The following is a 22,103-nucleotide window of genomic DNA, read 5'->3' on the forward strand; positions in this document are numbered from 1 at the left end:
GAGGATTATAGCAAAACTGAGTGGTTATTCCAGAATCGACGCGCAGGAATGCGATCTCCCGCCATATGTTTAGTATTTGAGCCGGAATTCGTATTGGCAGCCGGCGAAACTATAGCACTTTTGTTTATTACAGCAACCCGTTCATTATGTTCCCGGTAACACTGGTAAGGGAGTCTTGGGAAAATTTATACACCACTTTGTAGTTGGCCGAAGCTTTTAGAGTCAGAATAGATGAACTTAATTTCGGAACAGTCCGTGATTTGGAGAATCAAAGCATACCAGTATGTTTCACAAAAGCACGATATTAAACTTTTGACCCAATATTAATAGAGGACACTTGTGAAATCTACCAGAACAACAACTGTGCAAATTGTGGTAGGTCCACGTACCGGAGTGACATTGCCGCTCTCCCGAGCGTGGGCGGGCGGGTGCGACGTTGCAGCGGTTAATGCACCCGTGACGTCACGGGCGACGCGGTGATAACGATCGATTCTCACCTCCCTCGGCATATCAAACTATACGCACCAGATTGAAATCCCTATAGCAAATAATTTAATTATAAAAATTTCCTGAACTTGTAAAAGAAGCCATCTGGCCGAGTCGTGTGGAACCAACTGGTTCTAGTAAATGATGTAACAGCCCATAAAGTTGTGGCGCGAGCGTTTCGCACGTGATGTTCGACAGCGTTGATAGGTGGCGCTTTAGTACACAATATTAATTTGGACTTTATAAAACAGCAGACTTTGGAGTAAATTATTTACATGGACAGGAAGATAGGCTCTAAGAAGGAAACGAGAATAGTTCACATGAGTATTTCACAACCAAAAATCACTAAAAAACCCTAAAAACCAATTGAGTACCTAATAATGACTGTGACCAGGATTAGAGTGGGTGGGATGAAAGGGCCTCGGCTTGGCTCACAACTAGCCGAAATATGGAAAGAGGGCATATCGGATAATGAAAAAGTAGCTATAACTGTCACTAATATGGCCGGTTGACAATCTGTCTTGACTATTATTGCCAATCCGACAACGTTTACGGAGCTATAACTCATAGGCATCGTCCCGCGGTTAGCAACATTTGGAACAATTAACTGCTGTACAAAAATACTTTAGCTTTACAAGATCTAGGTGGCAAATAACTGACTGCGACTGACAGAAGGAAGCGAATGTCTAGAAATGACAAACTGGGCTATTTACGAAATAACAGAAGCGGTAACAGAGGCGACAAAAATAAAGGTCGAAAAGAAAGAATTTGGCATCTGACTCAAATCTAATGAGGTCATTCACCGAGTTACCGTAACACACGAGATAAATCAACAAATTCAAAAGCGTAAGATTATGCAAACGAAACGAGAAATTTTTGAAACAAAAAGGCTCAGGAAAACATTATTAAAATATACGAGTACGTTGGCATCAGTATATTTAAACATCATCAAAAAGAAGTTAAGAAGATTTAACGATTGGAAAAAATAATAAAAAATTGTAAAGGGTTAATGATCAATCGGAAAAAAATAACTTTTTCAATGTGTGTGTACTTAGTCAAATTTCAGATTGACAGACTGGTTTGGTCAACCAAAACTGCAAAAACCTGACAATAACTTTAGTATACCATAATGTAGAGTTGGTAGCGGCTACTAGTTCTTTAGTGATGAATGAATAGCAAATTTCTGTCACATTAGAGGGGCAAAATCGCCTTAGCGTGTCTGCTTTTAGATTAGCGAAGCAGGTCAAGGTTTCAGGGATAAATGGCGAATAAAAGCTAATCGGATTGTATTCTAATGGAAGACCATTTTGGCATGATCCAATAAAATGCGCATAATACATGTTAGTTATGTCACCTAGCTGAATCATTGTTTTGATGACACAAGAATTAAACATTGACATAAACGCTATGAATAAGTACACAAGTTCTACACCAAATGTTTAGAGAAAACTCTCCGGTAATTTAACAAATACTTTACTATCACTATATTGGACAGATAACAACATAGATAATTCAACTACTGAATGGGAAAACGTATATGGGGAGAAATTAAATGCGGAAACAAAATTAAATATGAATAGAGATAAGAAACGCCACAGTAAAACAAGAAATAGCAATTCAATTCAATCACTAATAGACGGAAGCTTTTACTGCAGCAAAGTAAACAACTACTGACTATTGTTAAACGGTCACACGCTTTCTCTCATTTCCACATCTGGGAAAACTGACGAAGTTCAACAAACTTAAATGACATCTGAAGATGAAGTAAATAGAAAATCTTGCAGAATATTCCACGCATAATCAACAAATTGAGATCCAATTGGCATTGAGCCAATTTGTGACAATTAAACGAATAAGAGCAGTAATATCCAAAGAGCTACTGACCGACTTATATCATTTTGTTGTTCTAATTAGTTTTTAGATAGATGTTCTCTATTGTACACCACACTTACACGTTTTTCACATTACGAAAAACAAGTTCAAACGGAAAATTTTTTGGTAGTAATAGTAATTTGCCAAAAAATACGTATTAGTTACAAATAGGGTTGCCAGGTCCAAAAACGCAAAAACCGGACTATGTGCTTCATTTGGCCGGACATTTTACCCTAAAAACCGGACATTCATCGGTTGCCTAACGTCCTGATGCGTGCGTGCCTTATTCTGTGGCTCGACTTTCGCCTGGCGTAAAAAGCCTAACAAAAGCCGGACATCGGTTATTTTGGCCGGACACGCAATCAAAAAGCCTAACTATGTCCGGCTTTATCCGGACGCCTGGCAACCCTAGTTACAAAGAAATCAAATAAAATTTACAAAGTTCATACAGTAATCAGTGCAAAAAATATACTTTACGTTAAAGTCAAAATATTGTGCACAGTGACAAATTAATCAAATCTGTAGGAAAATAGAAAAGCTAATGCAAAACAAAACCAATAAAAACAGATTAATGGTATTGTAAATTTCACGAAACGATCGTTTTAAAACGGTTTATATTACGTGTTTTTGAACAGTTAAACTGAATCTGGAACATCCGAATTTATTGGTAGCACTAAAAAAGGTTCACTAAACCGATTTGTCTTTGGGCAGTGATCCTTAAAATGTTTTTAGTGCAAAAAAAGTCGTTAAAGATACAGTTTACAATGTAGATAAAACACCGATCGAAGATTTAATTATGGAACAAGGAAATAAGCTGCAGCCCGCAACAAAACTGAAGCACCAAGAGCGCGCATAACTCGGGTTCAAGCACCGGTAACTCAGGCGCACTAATTAATTCCTAAATAGCAACATTGTGTTCTACTAATACGAAATAGGTAGTGAATCATGTTCAATTAGAAACGAATAATGAACCAATATTGATCATAGGTTCTGATCTGGTCTGTTTACAAGAAGCGTAAGATTATTAATAATAAGAATAAAAGAACAATCAAATATTTAAGTGCTATATTTATTTTGGCAGTAAGATAGAGGCAGTTAACGGTATATAAATGGTAAGTTTTTGAGTTCAGGTTTATCTTCAGTAGCAAAGTAATACACCATCGAACTAATAATGAATCTTATCTCCAAATTCACTCGAATGATGTAGAGCACCATAAATGCAATGTTACATCCATAATTATTTAGACATTTAAACAGTATTTTCTGTACGAAAGCGAACAAACAAATAATAATACAATTACTGGAAGACCTTATTTCCTCCCTTGAGCTGAAGGTGACGCGAATCCATACTACAAGATCAAGATGTTAATGGATATCCTTATTAGGGCTTGGGACTTTTAAGGCAATGTGACTTTCGTCGGTGCTGGCCTTCCGTCAAGACTGACTCATTGTCGTGAGGTCTCTGAAGTCCAATTTTAAACCTATTCATAGTAATATTTAATGAATCACTGTTAAAGTGATTAATGAACTCTGCCACATCCATAGTAACGCCATTTGGTCACATAATGTAACTGAAGCTACCATAAGTATGAAAAAAATGCAGTAGCTTCACTGTTAAGTTGCACCACCTTAACTTTTGACCGTAATAACCATAACTGGTGTTTTTGTATGGAGTTGGACTGACTTTTGACGTTTGTTATAGTTAATTTAAGATGGTGCAACCCATCCTAGATATTTACTAGACCTTACCTATATCCTGCCAACTTACAACATTTCCCTTCAGAAGCCAACGGCCATCACTTACTCTAACTAAACGATCGATAATGTAATCAATTTAATCAAATTCCGATTTCAGTTACGTTTTATACATTTGTAATGAGTGGATTTGCATAAATATTTTGATTATAAACAGAATACCCAGCAGGCCGCCTAACCCGGGGCGGTATGGCCGACGCGACATCATGTGAATTATTTATCAAATTGTATGATCTTAGCAAAGTATGGTCTAATTTATTGCATAATCCTCTGCTAACGAAGTATGAAATTCTTTCTCACGAGTTTACTTGTAGGGACAACATTAAAATGTAAATAGTTTTAAGCGAACATTCCTAGATTAGCATACATGTAGCAGTTTCATAAAAATGCGTATTTAATAAAGTTTAGAATATTGACTGAGGTAAATTAAGAAGAGATCCTTAAGGCATTATTGAATATCTACTAGACTTATGAAAACAAACAATAGAGGGTCAAAACAGCTAGTTTAGTAGATAAAGATAATGCTTAGGCTGTGGGTCTTTGGCTATATGCATAAACAAAATAGCATGTAGGCTTGGTAAGAACTTTGTGTTAAATTACAGTTTTAGCCTGTCCTAGGAAACCGCTCTTTACAGCAGCAACAAAACTACAATAGTACCGAAACCTAACACACCTGCTTTGTATCCTGACGATCATTAAACCCATGATCATCGTGCGTTACATGAGCAGCGTTATGTCACCCAACCTCACAAAGGTCACCGGAGTCAAGTTTATTTACGACATATTCATGCTCAATGGAAACTGGTTTGCCACATTCAACGTGAACTTTAAATTCTTTCCTTCTCCCCTGCCAGGAGTATGCCAAGGTCACGGTAATTCTACCAATATTGATTATTTATTTACTAACCTTCCTCGATAAATGGAAAAATATTTTTTTTTCGATTCGGACCAGTAGTTTTTTTTTTTTTATCCACAACGAGGAAGCTCTTGGCCTGTATCTCACCTGATGGTAAGTGATGATCAGGCCGAAGGTGGAAGCGAGCTTCACCCGGAATCCTCAACCACGGAGGAACTGGCTATCACCTCTTACTGCGGGAACACAACAATGCTGTTAACATTGTTGTTATGGCGACAGACTTAGGTAAGATGGTGGTAGCTAGCCAGGCGGACTTAGAACAAGCCCTACCACCAACCAAACCGAACAGAAAAATCTGCCCCCACTGGGAATCGAACCCGGGACCTCTGCGTCTGAAGCAGGTGGTCTTACCACTAGACCACAGAGGCGGTTGAAGTGAGAAGTTCCTGCAATTAGCGTTCCACGAAACATACAAGCTCTTCAGATTCGTAATATTAGTAGTATAGAGGTGATTTAATAGAGGTGTAACATAAATATAACATTAATGCTGTGTTGCATTCACTTGTTACTGACGGTGAAAATTAATACCATGAAAATAACAAACATGATTGAATTTCGACCTTGTATTGTTTGCAAGGTGAATGAGGTGCACGGTCCTACAATAACGAGTGTGTCACTAATCTGGATCTGTTTACGCGAACAGATGATGTCAATCCTTGACTTGCATCACTGTTTTTTCCTTATAATAAACTAAATAAAATAGCATGTGTATGAAGAACATTTGCACAAACTTTTTAAGTAAAAATTTAAGGCAATTTTCAATAAGGGTCTCGTATGCTTATTCGTATAGGTATAGAACACACAAGTGTAATCTAGGCACAGTACATCTGGATCGTAAATCTCAAGCACCAAGGCTCAGAGTGGGTGTAATACAAATGCCCGTAATAAGGAACGACATTGTAAATGCAAGAACAGCCAGAGACATGATACTTGCTGTCATCACGGATATAAGACGTGTTGAAGTGAGAACTGATGAAGATAATGACATTGATACTAAAAAGACACTATTCTTAAGATAAAGTATTAAGATTTGAAGGAAACACAATACTTATTGACGAAAATACTATTTAAAAGGGTGAACCCGTGAACAATGATCGTAAGACTGCTGGAAGTGATTGATACTAAAAAGTTCTGTGGATAGAATAAGAACAGAATCAAATCCACTGTAATTGTTCACACAGAATCCAACTCTACGAATGATATCAAAACATATGGTTCATATTAAACTCCAAAGGTGCTTATACATATACTTGTCCTTGTGTTTACTATTTACAAAGCAGGGTCTATTGTATCGCCATAAACAGAGCATCGTAATATCCACCGTCCACACGTGATTAGAATTTTATGTAGTCTACCCAAAATATGATTGATTTATTATTTTGATCTTAAGACCCAATACACATTATTTGTATTAGGCCCTTTTCACAGCACTTGTATGTAACAAAACAACTGCTGAAACTTTTAATCCGTACGATTCAGGTGGAAACCTAGAGACTCGCATAAAAATCAAGCTAGCATTATTATTTTCAATAATTTTATCAAGGTACTGTCATTAACGCGCAGAAGGAAAATAAATCAAACTTGTGTTAAGAAGGAGAATGCATATTTTTCTGGATATACTATGAGCCTTCAATGTACAACTGGCTTTACGCTGACGCTGCCCACGGTGTTCATTAGCATTGTGATTAACACCAGATACCATGCGGGCAGCTGATGTCATACAACACAACACAATACAATACATACACACTATATTATGGATCCATCTAAGATGATGGAAGTAGAGAAATAACGGTCCGAACACAATAAAAAGCGCAGAATATGAAAGTTTCGCTACACGTAAAATGTTTACAGAGTTTCCCTTCAAATGTCTATAAACCAGTTAATGGCAGAGTAAAATTTAGAAATATTAGGTCCCACCCACGAGGTCTTCCAGGAATAGTCGCGGACGTCATAAAAGAAGCCAGAACAAAACCGCAAACCCGACTAAATGATGCTAATGGGACCAAATTAAACTACTACCCAACAGTTGCGATGACTTCACATACAACTCATTACTCACAAAGTATGTTCCACACACACAAGTCCACGTGCAATCCACGATCACAGAGAAAATGTAAAAACTCTCGACGGCAAAACATTATCAAGATTTCAAACCTGTTGACACTTATGACACAACACTCCACTAAACACTCCAAAAATAACAAGCTGGCAAACATAACATCTGTAGAGTTACTACAGTCGAAATCTAAAAAGTAACGGTAGCACTTCACACAATAATCTTAAAGTAAATAAACAAGTGATCAACCAACGCCGTTTGGATGCACTCTACGGGATATAAACACAAATAATGTTGGGTGGATTCATGAAATGGAGAGTGCACGCAATGATCTGCAACGTACGCGTAACACTTTCAGCGCAGTAATAGTAAACAAACGCACGAGGGTGTATGCTATGATATAATTTTAGTCGATTTAATTTATATTGATAAAACACAATACTCACAGCCCGGCGATATTCCGTTCTCCTTCATCGCGCAGCGGAATGGATAGTAAGTGCCTGGCAGCACCTTGCCATACATTGTCCGATCCATCTTGGGCCAATCGCGAGCTTGTTTTTTAGAAATAAAACACCCACTATATCCACAGCGAGCTCAAAGCACCATAATCACAGCCTACACGTGATCCGCGTAAACACCGTCCCACTCGATGCGAAAATGCAGAAAACAGTTGCAATTACCACCAGCGCTTGAATTGAATATTAATGAACGTCTATCACACGATTTTTCACCGTCAAGAATGCATTTACTTAGAGCGTATAGAGTCGATAATTGGCCGGCCACATATCGGTGATTTGAATCGGTATATCGATAAGCACTGATAAGTGATAAGACAATGTCACGGGGACGAGGTCGCGAGTGACGCTTTCGCTAGGTGAGCTCCGAGTTGAGTATTCGTCAACGCGTCCCAGTCACAACTAAAGTCTCGTAGAGATCACCAACATCGGCTCGGCTGCCGGCGCCGGCGCACGCCACTCCAGTCCCACCGGCTGGAGATTATTTATACGCGAAGACGGCCACAAATCGAATGCATTCGTCAAGACTGAACGATTGTTCCGACATGGAAGTTAGATTTATGATGAAAATGCTAACTTAAATATTCCTTGATTTGAGCACGTTTTGGAATGCCGTTTATAAACTCGACTTAATTAACAGTGTCGTATTTTAGTGGCTCGTAAAACTAATTATGGGGATTATGGCAAAACCCTCCACTATAGTGGAGGAGGCTCATAGTCCAGTAGTGGACTGTAAAGGGCTGTTGATGAAAACTAATTTAATGATCTGCCCGGCCGATAGTGTTTGTGAGCAACGTCAAGGCGATCTAAACAACAATAACGAAGGTTTAGAGGAAAATTTTAAATTCAGGAGTTGAGTAGGTGGCATTCTGAGAGAAAGTGATCAATCATGAGTGGTATTTCTAATTTCGTTGTTCCCGCACAATCTCTGCCGCATCCGGGAACTGCGTAATGCGTACGAGTGTCCTCTGACAACACTTCCGGCTCATCACTCTCACTCTTCTCGAATTTACGATAGTCATTAGAAAAACCGCTTTTAAATCCTTTGATCTGTTCTTTGGAACTGAAACTCCGTATAAACTTTACGACATTGTCTTTGAAATTCCTGGAATGGCCAGGTGGAATCACAGCACGCAGGAATTTTAATAATTCCATTCGTGATCGGGCATTCATTAAAACAGCAAATTGCAGTTTACGGCGTGTCCGTTTTACGAGTTGCCTAACTAACTGTACCATTGTTCCTGACCTGTGGGCTTTAATAAGGAAGTAAATGTTTGTGCTGGTCCCCGTCTCCATTCCGACGCTAGCTCAACCCACTTACATACCTAACTAGAGGAATGGGTTCGAGCAAACACTGCGAGATGCCATGACCGCTATACAGCTCTAGATAGATCAAACGACAGACAAACCGACTCTGATCACACAACTATCGTTGGTACTCACAGCACACTAATTCGGGTTAACGCGGCTTCAGACTTGAACTCAAAACCGTCTGTAACAGCATTGAATAAATGCCAAGATCAATGTAGCCCAACTGCCAAAAGTGAAATTACTCGCAACATCAATAGAAGAGTAATGTTTACAAATGGCAAGGGACATGTACAAATACTACGTCATTCAGTTCAGCCAGCTGTTGATTATAATATTCGAATACATTAAATACAACACACGGTTAATATTCAAAACCAAACGTACTTAAATGCTTAGAAATGCTAGTAGAGTATCGTTCAATTTTGACGAAAAGAAAATTATGTTTCGAAATTCCCGATCCACAACTATTACGGCTGGGTGAACGCGTCCGACTGATAGATGGTCGGGAAAGAAACACGCAACTCATCGTACCTGGCCCGTGACGTCATGATGACTTCACAGGGATTGTGATAACACGCGTAATCACAGATCAGCGCGGGCTAATCTGGATGTGGTGATTAGGAAGAAAGTTATTAGGGAAATTGCAGCCTTTGCAGAATAAATACTCGTTGATGTACTCTAACTGCCCAATAAATCATCAATGTTGACAATGGCATGTACGCGGAGGGTGTGTCTTAATGGTGTGCCCACCTATTACGACACGGCCGCTAACGAAGTACGACAGATTGGAGTAATTTACTTAATTACATGTGGGAGTGGACAAATTAACCACATTTTTACTGTTACATTGCGTGATGAAACGCACCGCGGTATCAGGGAAAGGCTGCGTAAGGGACCATAACTAGTGCTTAAAAATATGTGTTCCTTTATGGATTTTGGGAGGTGAAGACAATTTACAGATCGATCAAAACCAAAACAAACTATTGTAGAACTTAACCAGACAGACATCTAATAGACAGAAACTATGGTGCAGTGCATCAAAGGTGTTTGGTCCAAAAATACATTCAGAGCATAAAGCAATAAATAAGCATTCATTAGAAGACTTATCTCCGAGGATTGGCACGCGGCTGCACTTCGTCAATGGGATCGTCTATGGGAAGCAAGACAGATGGCCACTTTGATTTATTTGAATTCCTTCAAGAGTTGTTGTGTTTTACGCTCGGACTTGAACTTCGTGGTGACTGCGTAAAATTGTAGACATGGTTGTAAATATTTATCTGGGATATTTCAAATCAATCAAACCTTAGTTTATTTGTTATTTGATGCCAATCAATCGGGCTCTATCATTTTGATTGTCGTTGTTTCCTACACAAAACCAGAGGCGAGAAAAACGTACCTGCTTGTACCGTAAACCTGCTTGTAAAGCAGATTATTTGCAGTAATTTATCAGGGAACTAACATTGATTCTATAAACAACTATAAACGATTTGTGCCCTGCCCTAGTATTTTTTTAATTATCTCCCAAACGTTGAGGAGTTAACCATCAAATCTATGCCTCTGATTTAATTGCTAAATTAGTACAACAGTAAATTTTTAAATAGCTGAATACACATGCAAATCCTACAAGATTTGTGGTAAAATTTAACAGCAAACTCATATTAAAAAGTCAACAAAGGTCACGCCCAAATTCGTGAAGAGCTGATTTTACGACTATTAGACGTTTGCAAGGTAGGGAGATGGCCTCGATAGGCGTCATTAATCACGCGGACGCCAAAGGGAGCCATCAGGGGCCATTACTAGGCCCTATTACAGCGCAGCATTTATGTGATGGCGTGAAATGAGTGCGGATTAATGCAGGCCCTGTACACCGGATATTTGAAGGCAAATGGAGTAATTGGCAAGGGTATAATAGGAGTACGTCACCAGGGTGAAGGGAATTAAGTGACAGAAGTTAGGAACAACTTTTTACTGACGCACTGTTTACCAGTCTGCGCGTGCGACGTGCGTTACGAAATACGCAACATTAAGGTAGGAGATAGTGTTTCTGAGCAGGTTATTAATTGATAAATTAATCATGTTGTTTTCTTATAATCAAAATTCATTTATTTTCAATGCAAATATACCTACATAATATTTTTGATCATGTAAATATCAATTTTATTTGTTTGTATCCTCAATACTAATTAGGCAATATTTCAATGAAAATAATACTTTATGAGGTAAAAACCACAATGACATATAGATGCCAATTTGTATCTAAAAATAAAACATTTAACTTGAAATATTTAGATAAACTCCTGACTTCAGAATTATCTAAATTCTAAACTAACATCTATTGAATGCCTTTCAAGATTAAAACTTATATAAGTATCAACATTCAACAATAAATAAAGAGAAGTCAGCAGTTCACAGCAGGTAAATAATAAGTCATGAATGACCCTTAAAACCATTTTATTAACTTGTCCTACATAGGTATTATTAAAAGTACCTAATAAGTTTAGAAGGCCCAATTGAAAATTAATAATCTTACTTTTATGTCCAGTATGTAATGTATATTTAATTTATAAAAATGCAAAAAGAATCTGTTTTTGAGTGTGTTTGTACGTGAAATAGAATGGCTCATCGTCAATTTTGTCAGATCACAGGAAAATAACTTATAATTAGATAATACTTAGCTAATAAGATGTATCATGTTATTAAAAGAATTGAATTTCTGTTTTGCAATTAGGAACTGGGTGTGTCGTGGTTGGATTACCTTATTTGAAAGCTATTCAATGTTGATGACTCAAGCTCAACCATTCATAAGTATTTTAGCTTTACAAAGTCCAGTAATTTACTAGTAAGAGACCAGATTTCATGAGTGTGGGAGAAATGCTTTTATGCAACAAATGTTATACCAACTTTGTTATCTTATACAAACAAAGCTTATCAGACAAAGGCCCACAAACTGTACAAAACTGAAACTGAGTTGAAATGAGATTTATAATAATTTGGCGACTTTCTATGATTATGTTCTTTTGTAAGTTCTCTTAAAAGTATATGTTATAGGTCTCAGATGATGAGTTCGAACTTCGATGGGTATGCATCTACTTCGTTGTTATTAGCTATTTTATACGTTGTTGCCATCAATTTATGCGTAATAATAATCGTCTAGACGTCCTGATTATTATTTTTAACACCTTATTAAGGTTATAGAACAAGCCAAACAGGTTATGATCACAGAATTAACTTACCCAAGTCATCCATGGCAACTTCTTATCTAGACTTTTCAGTTTTAGCACGATCACACTTAAGACAGTAAATCAGAATTTTGCTTTTAATACTGCAAATCTATCATAAAAACTGAGCGGAGAATACTGATTAGAAAATACTGAAACTAAAACAAAAATCGCAACAACCCAAGAATTTTTGGTGACGTTTTTTTGACATAAATTAACATGTTGTCAATTTTGACATTTCTTTTCTAGTTCTTTTTGTTGGCACTATTGGATTCATGTAAACATAAGTGCTGGAACCCAGAGCCGTAAAACAGCTAAAAAAAGTATTGATCGATCTGTCTTACTCTGTGGTCTTTCTCATCTGTCATAGTTGCTTTCGTCATCTTGTGTTTATAATTTGTTTAAAATTACGCCCTTCCTCTTATTGGATTCAAATACTTTCGAGTTATAATGAGCAGCACAGGGGAGCAATTGACCTTAGCTAGAGATATAAAAAGGGCTATTGAACTGTTGGAAAAACTTCAGCAAAGTGGAGAGGTGCCTGCAACCAAATTAGCTGCATTGCAGAAAGTGCTGCAGAGTGACTTCTTGAATGCTGTGAGAGAGGTTTATGAGCATGTTTATGAAACTGTGGATATCCAAGGGTCGGCTGATATCAGAGCCTCGGCTACGGCGAAGGCGACTGTGGCGGCATTCGCTGCAGCAGAAGGACATGCCCATCCTCGAGTTGTGGAACTCCCTAAGACCGAAGAAGGATTAGGATTTAACGTGATGGGTGGTAAGGAACAAAATTCACCCATCTACATATCCCGGATTATACCAGGTGGGGTCGCAGATCGCCATGGGGGTTTGAAAAGAGGAGACCAGTTGCTCTCTGTAAATGGAGTGTCTGTGGAGGGAGAAAACCATGAAAAAGCTGTTGAATTATTGAAACAGGCTGTTGGGTCAGTCAAGTTGGTTGTTCGCTACACACCAAAGGTGTTAGAAGAGATGGAAATGAGATTTGACAAACAGAGAACAGCCAGGAGGCGCCAAAACTACAATTGAAGTCATTCCTCACAGCTTGTGTTCATACAGTCATTGAATTTTATTAGTACTTAAGTAAAAGTAAAGGATCATTTAGATTAATATGTTATACAGTGTAATGTTAAACTTTTCTTGTTGTATTTTATTAAAATGTACTTATATTGCACATTTTTATTGTTATATTCATATTTTATTTGTAAGACATCAATATTAGAATGAAGTTATTAATTCATCACATAAAATAAAAATATTTCAGTTAAGAATATGAAAAGAAACATTTTGAAGTTATTGAATTAAATTCTATCACAAATGTATGCATTAGTCAGCCTTAGAAAATGATAAAATGATTGTTAGCATATTTATCTATTTCTAAAATTGATAGATAAGTTAAAATGCAAAAATGTGTAGCAAAATTTAGCATTATTAATATTATTAGCACATTGATTTAGTTTATAAAATCTTGTCAGTATTCTAGAAATTCATCTGAAATAAAATGAATTTTGTAAAGTAATAATTTTTATTATTTATTTATTTTACATAGTTAATATTTACATTGAAAACATTCCACTTTATTCAGCAGTTTTTAATTACCAGGAATCAAAACTACCAAACTTGTATTTGGGATCTTTCTTAGGTTTTTTGGGTGGCGGTGCCTCTTGAGCCTTAGATTTGGTTGTTGATGCCAGTTCTTGAAGATTTAGGTATTTCCCTACACCCTCTCTGAAGACCTTCAGTGGTTGTGTTGAAGCCTTCTTCGGTTTTACTCCTGGTCCTTCAGATTCAGCTTTTCTTTTTAATTCTTCAGCTCTTTCTATTGCAAGCTGAAAATGAATAAATTTTTTTCTAAATCTGTTAGAACCTAGTCCATTAGGAACATTTCAATATGTTTGTTTACATATAATTTAGTTGAAAAGCAGTAACAAATTTAAAAATAAGTGTTTACCTGTTCTTCAGCCTCTGTAAAGGGATCTACAAAAACTTGAGCCACTTCTATTATGATGTCGTGGACTGGCCTGTCTTTGTTGTCCACTTCTATTTGTTCCATTATGTTTAGTGTGTCCAGGCCACCAACAAGTTTCCCGAATATTGTATGTTTACCATCGAGTTGTTTACAGGATCGAAATGTTATAAAACTGAAATACAACAGTATTTATTTTTAGTGGTACAGTTTATACTAGAGATGAAACGGATAGTAGTTTGGCCGGATACCGGATACCGGATATCCGGCCAGCTGCTAGGCCGGATAGCCGGATATCCGGCGGCCGGATAGTTGGCCCATTGTCTCGTTGCATGTCGTGACGAGTTTAGCGCCGCACAGGTGCTTCGAACGCGATCAGTGGGTCTATTAGTAGACTAGACTAGACACACTTTTCGAAAATCGAATCAGTCCGAATAGAATGTCGGATTTTGCCACTTGTCTAAGGGGCAGATAAATTCGGGCGATTTCGGTTGCCTTCGTGAGTGTGTGATTCGTTTACTTGCTGCGTAATCTGACCGAACTGCATCATCATGACATCAGACCATCAGTGAAAAATGATCGCCTATTTTATCTGGCAATATTTTTACTTATCATACAGGGTGGCCAAAACAGTGAGGTCTAAAAGAAAAATTTAGATTCCTTACATCAAGGTGTATCTAAATCACCCCCATGTGTATAATACGATTTTGCTTAGTTTAGGAGATAGAGTTAATTTTGTGATATTTTAAAATTCTGTGACCTAGTAGGGTTTAAAATTTTTTATCTTTATTTTGGGTTGATTTTTCTCAGATTTCTTTTTTTTTTACAGATTCATTATTAATTGCAGATATTTGAAAAAATAATCACCTTCCTATCTTTCATGCAAGATACAAAAGTTTTGCTAGAAACATTAAAATTATGCTTTTAGCAGAACACTGTCAAACTTTCAACTTAAAAGTTTAAGTAAAAAAAATTACTTCCATAAGTCCAAAACCATTTCAAAAACTGCGCCGTTTCCTGAACATTCATAATAATACAAAAAAACATGTACTTAATGGGCCACTATTTCCTGTAATCGTTCCACTACAGTAGTAAGTCGGAGATTCCGTTACATGTTTTTGACTTTCTTAGAGTGAATTAATATAGGGAATCCTATTATTTCGGAATAATATTTTTTTTACTTAAACTTTTAAGTTGAAAATTTGTTAGTGTTCTGCTAAAAGCATAATTTTAATGTTTCTAGCAAAACTTTTGTATCTTGCATCAAAGATAGGAAGGTGATAATTTTTTTCAAATATATGCAATTAATATCGAATCTGTCAAAAAAAAGAAATCTGAGAAAAATCAACCCAAAAATAAGATATTTTTTTTAAACCTACTAGGTCATAGAATTTTAAAATATCACAAAATTAACTCTATCTCCTAAACTAAGCAAAATCGTATTATACACATGGGGGTGATTTAGATACACCTTGATGTAAGGAATCTAAATTTTTCTTTTTGTTTTGGCCACCGTGTATATTTACTATTTATGTATTCGTCATTAGAGTGAATAGCCCAGAAAAAGAAATTAGTTTTTTTAAAGGCCTTAATATTATGGCTTTATGTAACTTTTTGAATTTTAAATAAAAGCCGTCATTATTATAAGCCATTTTATTGATGTTTACCTCTAAGATTAAAATATTTCATTTTATTAATAGGAAATTGTTGTAGTTTTTTAATATCCGGTATCCGGCCGGATAGTAAATTCAGGCCGGATATCCGGCCTACCGGATAGTTGCCGGATATCCGTTTCATCTCTAGTTTATACAGTCATCAAAATTGATTTTCATTATGATTATAATACATACAACTGAGATCCATTAGTGTTAGCCCCTGAATTAGCCATGGAAAGAATCCCTCTTCCTATGTGATGTAGGTTAGGCCTGATTTCATCTTCAAAAGGCTTCTTCCATATTGACTCCCCACCAAGACCAGTGCCTGTGGGATCTCCCCCTTGGATCTGAAATAAATAAGCAGTTTATCTTTATTCTAAAAGGAATACTCCAAAAACAACAGATTTTTTTAATGTAATATGGTAATATTGGTATTTTTCTCATAAGTAAAATTATTTTCTTCAGCTCACCATAAAGTTCCTTATAGACCTATGGAATTTTGTCCCATTGTAGTATCCATTATTGCAGTGTTTGATGAAATTGTCGCATGCTTTAGGTGTGACGTCACAGTACAGCTCAAAATTTAGGGGGCCATAATTTGTCACCAGTCTGACATACCCTGGAAAATAAAATGGTTAATAACTCTTGAGTATGACAATAAGTCAATGTGTTAACTTAACGCCAGAAAATCAAATAAGCATTTTATTGTTTTATATTTTAGAGAATACTGTTGTGTCCACAGAATCAGGATTGTTCTCTGGCCAAGAAAGAAGTTAATTCAGGACATGTTTTACACAGCCATATTACACTAAAAAAAACTATGTGTTAAACGTTTAATACCTTTTTTCTTCACTCTGTCATACTTGACTTCATCCTCACAAATTATGGCAGCTTCGTGCACAGTTTCCGGCAACATCGCAGTGGACGTGAAGCTGGCTGCGACCATCCCAGTTGAGTAATGGGCAGCATTGAATTTATCAGCAACCTGAAATTTAATTTATTACAATACATGAAAAGAAAAGAGAAATGCCCTGGGCCCGAATAGCCAAAATATTCTGTACATAGCAATAAATAATGATTGTTTTAGAGAATAAATGAGATTTAATATTTGACACCAACCTCTTTTTTGGTTTCAACCTTTTCAGGTGCCTTGTATTCTTTCTCCAATTCTTGCAATATATCCTTTGTTTCAGCTGACACACATTTCAGCTTTGCATGTGGGTCCTTTCTCATTGCAATCTCCTCTGAAATTGCATTAAAAATAAATTAAATATTTATTTGAATTCTGTTACTAAATTAATTGATTCCAGACAGACATTTTGGTACAATGTATTTTGCCTTTTAAGTTGATTGTACTGTTTTATTTTTTGGTACCAAAAAATGTTTTTTCTTTCTTTCTTTCAGATATAAGCTATTATTGAATTTCAAAGAAGAATACCTTCAGTCTCCACCCTCAAATTGTTCTTGATATGATGAAATGTGGAAATATTGAACTTATTCAAGTTATTGGGGTCCTGTATGGTGATGATATCGCTCCTAACAAAGGGAGTGTCACTGATGAGGTCCTTCCAGTTCTTGCCCTTGATATTGAGCTGCTCCACGGCCTCGTAGGAGTACACATTGCCGCTGGTTCGTATTGCCACGATGTGGGAATTCTTCGTGAAAGGTTTGAACAGTACCGGACAGTGATAGTCATCTTCAGCATTCTTATGGAAGTGTAGTTTTATTAAAGACTTGACATCAACTTTCTGCAATGAAAATAATTTTTAAAAATATGAGAAATGGTGTTTTTATTGAAAATTAAAATAAAGTAATAGTAGGTATTCAGATAGCTTACCTTGCCAGTCACTGGATTGATTTTAAACTTCTTTATGAAGTCGATGATGGCTTGAAGCTCAAATACGTTCCCGTCGAGATCACAGTAAGCATCGTCAAAAGGCTGAAGACATAAACAACAATGATCGAATGGAAGTCTTTTGAATGTTGTATCTTCTTCCACAGCAGTTCCAGATCTTTTCCCACCATATAGAGTAGTCCACTCCGTATAGGTTAAGTACCTAGAAAGCAATAAGCATAAATAAACTTAATTTCGAAAACTTTAAGCCAGTAAAATACAGTAGTTGACAGTACATACATTTTATCTTTCTGATGCTGTCGTTTACCCATGTTTGCTAAGTTTAATTTAACAAGCGATTTCAAGTAGGAATTCGACACAGAATCTGCTGAAAAAGAGAAATTATTTTCTGCAAACCAACCACAAAAACCTTATCTGCAATAAAAGTAACATGAAAAATTGGAAAAGTGGAAAACAAACAACACTGCTGAACAACACCACCACACGAAAAATGACAATTTTGACAATGTCATGAATGTCATATCCACAGAGCACGTCAAGCCAAAGCAGACTTATTTTTTCTAGGGCAGGGCTAAAACAGTGAAAGCCATAGTAGTGCCTAGCCTTACTGTGGCCTTACAGAGCCCCGATCACGGTAACTTTTAACGTCAACAATCCAGACACGCTTCTCGATTCTGCGATACGATTGGTCGTTCAACAGCGTACGTCAGCTGTTTTGACCAATCGTATCGCAGAATCAGAAACGCGTCTGGATTGTAGACGCTATAAAAGTTACCGTAATCGGGGCTCAGGCCTAGATAGACTGATCCCCGATTACGGTAATTTTTAACGTCTCCAATCCAGACGCGTTTCTGATTCTGCAATACGATTGGTCAAAACAGCTGACGTACGCTGTTGAACGACCAATCGTATCGCAGAATCGAGAAGCGTGTCTGGATTGTTGACGTTAAAAGTTACCGTGATCGGGGCTCTGTAAGGCCACAGTAAGGCTAGGCACTACTATGGCTTTCACTGTTTTAGCCCTGCCCTAGAAAAAATAAGTCTGCTTTGGCTTGACGTGCTCTGTGGATATGACATTCATGACATTGTCAAAATTGTCATTTTTCGTGTGGTGGTGTTGTTCAGCAGTGTTGTTTGTTTTCCACTTTTCCAATTTTTCATGTTACTTTTATTGCAGATAAGGTTTTTGTGGTTGGTTTGCAGAAAATAATTTCTCTTTTTCAGCAGATTCTGTGTCGAATTCCTACTTGAAATCGCTTGTTAAATTAAACTTAGCAAACATGGGTAAACGACAGCATCAGAAAGATAAAATGTATGTACTGTCAACTACTGTATTTTACTGGCTTAAAGTTTTCGAAATTAAGTTTATTTATGCTTATTGCTTTCTAGGTACTTAACCTATACGGAGTGGACTACTCTATATGGTGGGAAAAGATCTGGAACTGCTGTGGAAGAAGATACAACATTCAAAAGACTTCCATTCGATCATTGTTGTTTATGTCTTCAGCCTTTTGACGATGCTTACTGTGATCTCGACGGGAACGTATTTGAGCTTCAAGCCATAAACAAATTTAACATAATTCAAAAATTTCGTAAAAGTTTTTCAAGTTTTTTGACACTTGACAGATAACACTTGTCATTCACAGAACATAGATTAAAATACTACTTCTCAAAACACTTATTTATGTATAATTTATTAAATGTGAGATTAAGTTCGCCTTAGGTTAAAATTTTGGCATTAAAGTATAAATAAATAAAAAGAAGTAATCATTTCACGTCGTTTTTCGTAGTCCATTAACGCCACCTATTGTAGAGTAGTATTCAACTTAGCCTGCCTAGCCTTAAAGTATGTATGCCACCTGGGGGCGGGTAGTGGAACTCGTATTTCATTCGTTCTATGCGTTTGGTTATTTGATTTGCAGAGGTAAATTTTTAATTCGAATTCAATGTTTTTAAGAATAAAAGTATGTTATTTAGGTGCAATCATAAAATTTTATTAAAAAAACTGCATTTGAACATGGATTTCATTTGTTATTTGTTAAAAAATAATGAGTTTTAGCGAATGTTTTGCATTAATAAAACGCAAATCCATGAAACGATTATATACGACCGGTCACTTTTCGGTCTTCATGAAATGGACAAAATTACACAATTCGAATTTAGATAAACGATCGATGATCAATTGTATTCATTGTCCATCCATGAACAACTTTACACAATCGCACCTCTGGAGGTGCTCACAGAGGACGCTATAATAGCCCTGCTGTCAATGAAGTAGCATTAGTGCTATTGGATCAACAGTTTGAGCAACGGGATATTATATTAGAAAGTCGCAGTAGTCAACTACAACGCATAAGTGAAATTCATCGGTCATACGATGCTTTACAGTACCCGTTAATGTTCAGCCATGGAGAAGACGGTTATTCGATTGGTATATCACAGCGAGACCCCAACACTAAACTACTTCTGAAAAAGACAGTTTCAGCTGCCAGTTTCTATTCATATTACATAATGATACGGGAGGGGGAAGAAAACTATTTGCTTTACTTCTGTGCTCTATTTAGCCAATACATAGTGGACCAGTACGCCAAAATAGAGACTGAGAGACTTAATTTTATTAGGTACAATCAGGCAAAACTACGAACTGAGAGCTACATACACCTAAAAGATGCGATTGGTCAACAAGATGTAGAAGCAAATCAGTTAGGTCAAATTGTTGTACTGCCATCCTCATTCACCGGTGGGCCAAGATATATGCATGAGCGGACCCAGGACGCCATGACATACGTCCGGCACTATGGCCGCCCGGATTTATTTATCACCTTTACTTGCAACCCTAAATGGGAAGAAATTACAAAGCTACTGCATCCAAATCAAAAATCCTACGACCGCCATGATTTAATAGCAAGAATATTTCGCCTCAAAGTAAAAACAATGATGGATTTGATAAATAAAGGCAGAATTTTTGGTGATGTTCGATGTTACATGTATTCCGTGGAATATCAAAAACGTGGTCTCCCACACATACACATTCTTTTATGGCTAATTGAGCACATTTCTGCTGATATGATTGACAATATTATTTGCGCAGAGATTCCGGATCCAGATGCTGATCCGAAACTTTATCAAATAATCAGATCGAACATGATACATGGCCCCTGTGGCAACTTTAATAACAAGTCTCCGTGTATGAAAGATAGCGTGTGCTCTAAACGGTTTCCAAGACCTTTACTTTCAGAAACACAGACCGGTGATGACGGCTATCCCTAATATAGGCGACGATCTCCAGGGGATGGTGGCTTTACTGTACATATCAACGGGGTAGAGCTCGATAACCGCTGGGTAGTTCCATATAATGCGGTTCTTTTAAGAACATAATTTAATGCTCATATTAATGTTGAGTACTGTAACTCCGTAAAATCTATAAAATATATTTGTAAATATGTAAATAAGGGGTCGGATCAAGCGACTGTTACACTGGAGGATTCGAAAGATGAAGTGAAAATGTATGAAAGTGGAAGATATATAAGTAGTGCTGAAGCGGTCTGGCGAATCCTCGGGTTTCCTATTCATGAGCGATATCCTACAGTTATACATCTGGCGGTGCATTTAGAAAACGGTCAAAGAGTTTATTTCAATCCATCTAATTTGGCTGATAGGGTATCCAATCCACCAAAAACAACACTGACCTCATTCTTTGAACTATGTAGATTCGACGATTTTGCAAAAACTTTATTATACTGTGAAGTACCGGCATATTATGTTTGGAACAATAATAAATTTGAAAGAAGAAAACGAGGAGCAAATGTAGATGGTTGGCTAGGTGTTAAAAAAGAACACGCGTTGGGTAGGGTTTACACCGTACACCCGAATAATACAGAGTGCTACCACCTCCGATTGCTCTTACATGAAGTTCGAGGGCCTACATCGTTTGAATCACTGAGGACTATAAACGGTGTTGTACAACCAACATTTAAAGCTGCTTGCAAGGCACTTGGGTTACTTGAAGATGACCAACATTGGCGTACAACACTTCAAGAGGCGGCTCTTTGTCAGTCTCCGTTCATGATGAGAGAACTCTTTACTATTTTGTTAGTATTTTGTCAAGTTGCAGATCCTGTCAGTCTATGGAATGAATTCAGAGAAAATCTTTCTGAAGATTTTAAAAGACAGATTGAGAGGCAAGCAGCTTGCGATGTAAGCTCTTTCATGGATGAAATCTTCAATAGGTGCCTTTTGGAGATAGAAACAGCGTGCTTAGCTCTAGGTGGATGCTCAATAGAAGGGTACGGATTACCAAAGCCGACTAGATTGGAAGGATTTAATAATGAATTAGGTTCATATATTAGTGAACTAAACTATGATGTCCCTAGATTGCAACGATTTGTTAATACAAATGAGGATTGCTTAACAGATGAACAAAAATTGATATACAATAAAATTATAGCAAGCATCAATAAAAACGATGGAAAAATTT

General features: G+C 36.9%; 3 protein-coding genes across 4 annotated transcripts in view; 1 reads left to right on the forward strand and 2 right to left on the reverse strand.

The window, feature by feature from the left end:
• Pax (paxillin) overlaps positions 1–12,328 on the reverse strand; it is a 46,898-nt gene extending 34,570 nt beyond the window's left edge. The window contains exon 1 of one of the 2 annotated variants that reach the window (XM_028322846.1): positions 12,148–12,328. In XM_028322846.1, the coding sequence (XP_028178647.1) occupies positions 12,148–12,160 (13 nt within the window). In that variant the 5' untranslated portion in view covers positions 12,161–12,328. Of the gene's footprint in view, positions 1–7,534; positions 7,810–12,147 lie in introns of those variants that run through there. The other variant, XM_028322845.1, reaches the window with a different exon arrangement.
• A 162-nt stretch (positions 12,329–12,490) lies between these two features.
• Positions 12,491–13,526, forward strand: veli (L27 and PDZ_signaling domain-containing protein veli). The gene has a single exon (XM_028322831.1). It carries the CDS (start codon positions 12,583–12,585, stop codon positions 13,177–13,179), a length of 597 nt encoding a protein of 198 aa, XP_028178632.1. The 5' UTR covers positions 12,491–12,582; the 3' UTR covers positions 13,180–13,526.
• A 209-nt stretch (positions 13,527–13,735) lies between these two features.
• Positions 13,736–18,126, reverse strand: LOC114366064 (RING-type E3 ubiquitin-protein ligase PPIL2). The gene is made up of 9 exons (XM_028322833.1): positions 17,906–18,126; positions 17,609–17,828; positions 17,210–17,519; positions 16,891–17,015; positions 16,612–16,756; positions 16,242–16,390; positions 15,967–16,118; positions 14,102–14,291; positions 13,736–13,979 (listed from the first exon to the last, which is right to left on the reverse strand). The coding sequence occupies exons 1-9, from the start codon at positions 17,935–17,937 to the stop codon at positions 13,746–13,748; spliced, it is 1,557 nt and encodes a 518-aa protein (XP_028178634.1). The 5' UTR covers positions 17,938–18,126; the 3' UTR covers positions 13,736–13,745.
• Positions 18,127–22,103: the final 3,977 nt, after the last annotated feature.

The sequence above is a fragment of the Ostrinia furnacalis genome, unplaced genomic scaffold, assembly GCF_004193835.3.
Source record: "Ostrinia furnacalis isolate ACB-3 unplaced genomic scaffold, ASM419383v2 OfSCF0526, whole genome shotgun sequence".
NCBI lineage: Eukaryota > Metazoa > Arthropoda > Insecta > Lepidoptera > Crambidae > Ostrinia > Ostrinia furnacalis.